The sequence below is a fragment of the Lycium ferocissimum genome, chromosome 9, assembly GCF_029784015.1.
Source record: "Lycium ferocissimum isolate CSIRO_LF1 chromosome 9, AGI_CSIRO_Lferr_CH_V1, whole genome shotgun sequence".
Taxonomy (NCBI): domain Eukaryota; kingdom Viridiplantae; phylum Streptophyta; class Magnoliopsida; order Solanales; family Solanaceae; genus Lycium; species Lycium ferocissimum.
Window position 1 is genome coordinate 141,712 of NC_081350.1, and position 2,615 is coordinate 144,326.

Here is a 2,615-nt window from a genome sequence, read left to right on the forward strand (position 1 = left end):
GTCGTAGTTCGAGTATACCTAAATAAAATTTACAGGAAGTTTAAAGACACGTCAATGTATTCCGCTTAAGCTAAACGTACAAACATGAGTCAGAATTAACTAAGAAGCATAATGTGAAAAGAAGAAACATCTTATTTGAAGAATATAATATGTATGTACAAATTACAAGGAAGATGTACGTATATGGGACAAACTTGACGCAAACTTGACACCAGTTCATATTGCAAAATTGAAGAGAGCTGACTTAGTCATCTCTCTTCAGCCATATATCATCTATCTTTCAGCCATATATTTCCCATGAAGAGCAGCAAAAAAGAGAAAATAACATCACTATGCCGTGAATTGATGAACGATATTCCAAATATGAAGTGTACATTGGTACTTGTGTCTGGTCTATGAAGACTTAAGTAGGGAAGTGAGACTAATGAAGTAATCTTCACTGCATGGAATTGTTAGACCACCCATTGGATGACTATATCCAAACTCTTCTTTAGCCCAGTGTAACAAATCTTGAAATAGAGGATGATTCAAATATGCTATTGGAACTACAAATCTCCTACATGTTTCACCAACATAAACTGTAAAATGTCCCTTTGGAACATAATTACTCGTAGTTGCTGCTGATACGCTCCCAGTTTTATGTGAAATTGATCGTCGAAGCTTGTTTTTGGTATGAGCAATACCAACTAAACCCCTTGCCATTTTTGAAAAATAAAAATAAAAGAAAGTGAACTGAAATTACTTAGAAAATTTTGAAGTGTGAAATGAATTGACTATTGTTTGCAATGGTAGCTTTGGAAAGCAAAGTATATATAGGGGCACTTCATACATCAAATTGTGAATAAAGAAGAGGAAGTGAATTTGGTAAACATATAGGTAGATATTAGCAAAAGATCACATGGTTGTGGCCTAATATATATTTTAAGACAACATGTGCTACCACTTTAGGGTACAAAGAAGAATAATAAGCAGATTGCACAACTTAAAAAATGTGATATGCTAATATCTGTATCTTGTTATTCTCTAAAAACACTCACACTCACTAAATTTCAAATCTTACGATTGTTTGTTGATACCTAATGGTGTTTCTCTATAAGTGAGGATCCCAAAGAGTTTGTTCTCTATTATAGGAGCATTGAACTTGGAATTGCATTATTAAGTGACAAATTTACAATTAAAAGTGAGTGGGGTCATTGGGATAATTTATTTAGATTCTTGATATTGGAGCCTCACCTCAGCTTGCACAATTTTTTTCTATTAAGTCAGACTGTCAGGTTCGTTGATCAAGATATGTACTTGGATTCTCTACTCAAAGATTAATTCCAACTCTGTTCAAGAGTAAAATGCCTTAATTGATAAAGATTTTCTGGTCAAGAATTGGATTTAACTTTAACATGTTTGTTTCTGGAGTTTTTAAGTTTTATACACATTTGAATAACTCTTTATACTATTTGTCCAAAGAATACTTACACGTAAGGAACTTCATATTATAGAATTTGAGATTTTGAAAATAAGATATACAATATGCTACAATAGGTAAAATGACATGGACAGTAAACATAATTTACACTAACTATGTAAATTACTTGATTAAACTCTTTTTTCTGGCTAGATTTATCATTAAGCATAATTCATGGACATCCTAACTTGGCCTCAACTGGCAAGTAAATATTTCAACTTTGAGAATACACATTTATGCATCTCAACTCGTCCACACTGTGTTTCGTGGACACCCAATGCTGACGTGATACATAAACTATTGAAGTGTCTAGATGATCATTTTGTAAGTTGACATGTTCAACCATGACACAGTGGAGGGGAGGTGAGGTATCTAGATGTGCATTCTCAAAATTAAAGTGTTTAGTTGCCAGTTAAGGCCAAATTAAGATGTATTATGCCTGTCATTATGATTCCTAACAACTCAATTGCCACATAAGCAGACTGCCAGGTCATATATACCACGTCTCAAAAGAGACATATATTTCCACGTCACAGCATGACACTAAAACCACAACCTCCACCGCAATTACCACCTTCAACCCAGCAACACCACCACCCGGATCTTTTTACTAGTTTTGTAAAATTTATTGAAGTGAAGATAATCTAATTTTTTGTTACGCAGATTTATTTAATAAAAATAGATCCACTCATATATATTGTTGTAATCTCTCCGAACGTTTAAATAGTCTTTGAATGCAGTTCGTGAATGTTGAGTTGAGTTGACCAACTCCTCTACACTGCTTCTTCTCCTTCTCTATCTTTTAAGTCAAGTTACTTTCTAAAACGGCTCCTCTTATTCTATGAACCATTTTGGTTCAGGCAGGCAGTATGTGCATGTAAGTTTTGTTCGTAAAATTCATTTCTCGATATGGGTGCTGATTTCTTGTGTCATTAGTTACGAGGTGAGGATTATTATACTAGTATAATTTTAAGACAAATTAATAACTAATTCATAAAATTCTTCTAATATTTACTGTCAGGATCATTCTCAAAAACTACTAGATTTGGGTCAAGTCATTCATCCACAGCACAACATAGCCATCAAAAAACAGCCCGAAAGCTTCCTACAAAAAACAACAAACTCAGCCTTATTCATCTCATCTCCCCTTTTTTTT

The 2,615-nt window shown here is 33.6% G+C and overlaps 1 protein-coding gene across 1 annotated transcript; it reads right to left on the minus strand.

Moving 5' to 3' along the window:
* Positions 1–209: 209 nt before the first annotated feature.
* Positions 210–702, minus strand: LOC132069186 (auxin-induced protein 15A-like). Its single transcript, XM_059462620.1, has one exon. It carries the CDS (start codon positions 700–702, stop codon positions 394–396), a length of 309 nt encoding a protein of 102 aa, XP_059318603.1. The 3' UTR covers positions 210–393.
* Between the last annotated feature and the right edge of the window lie 1,913 nt (positions 703–2,615).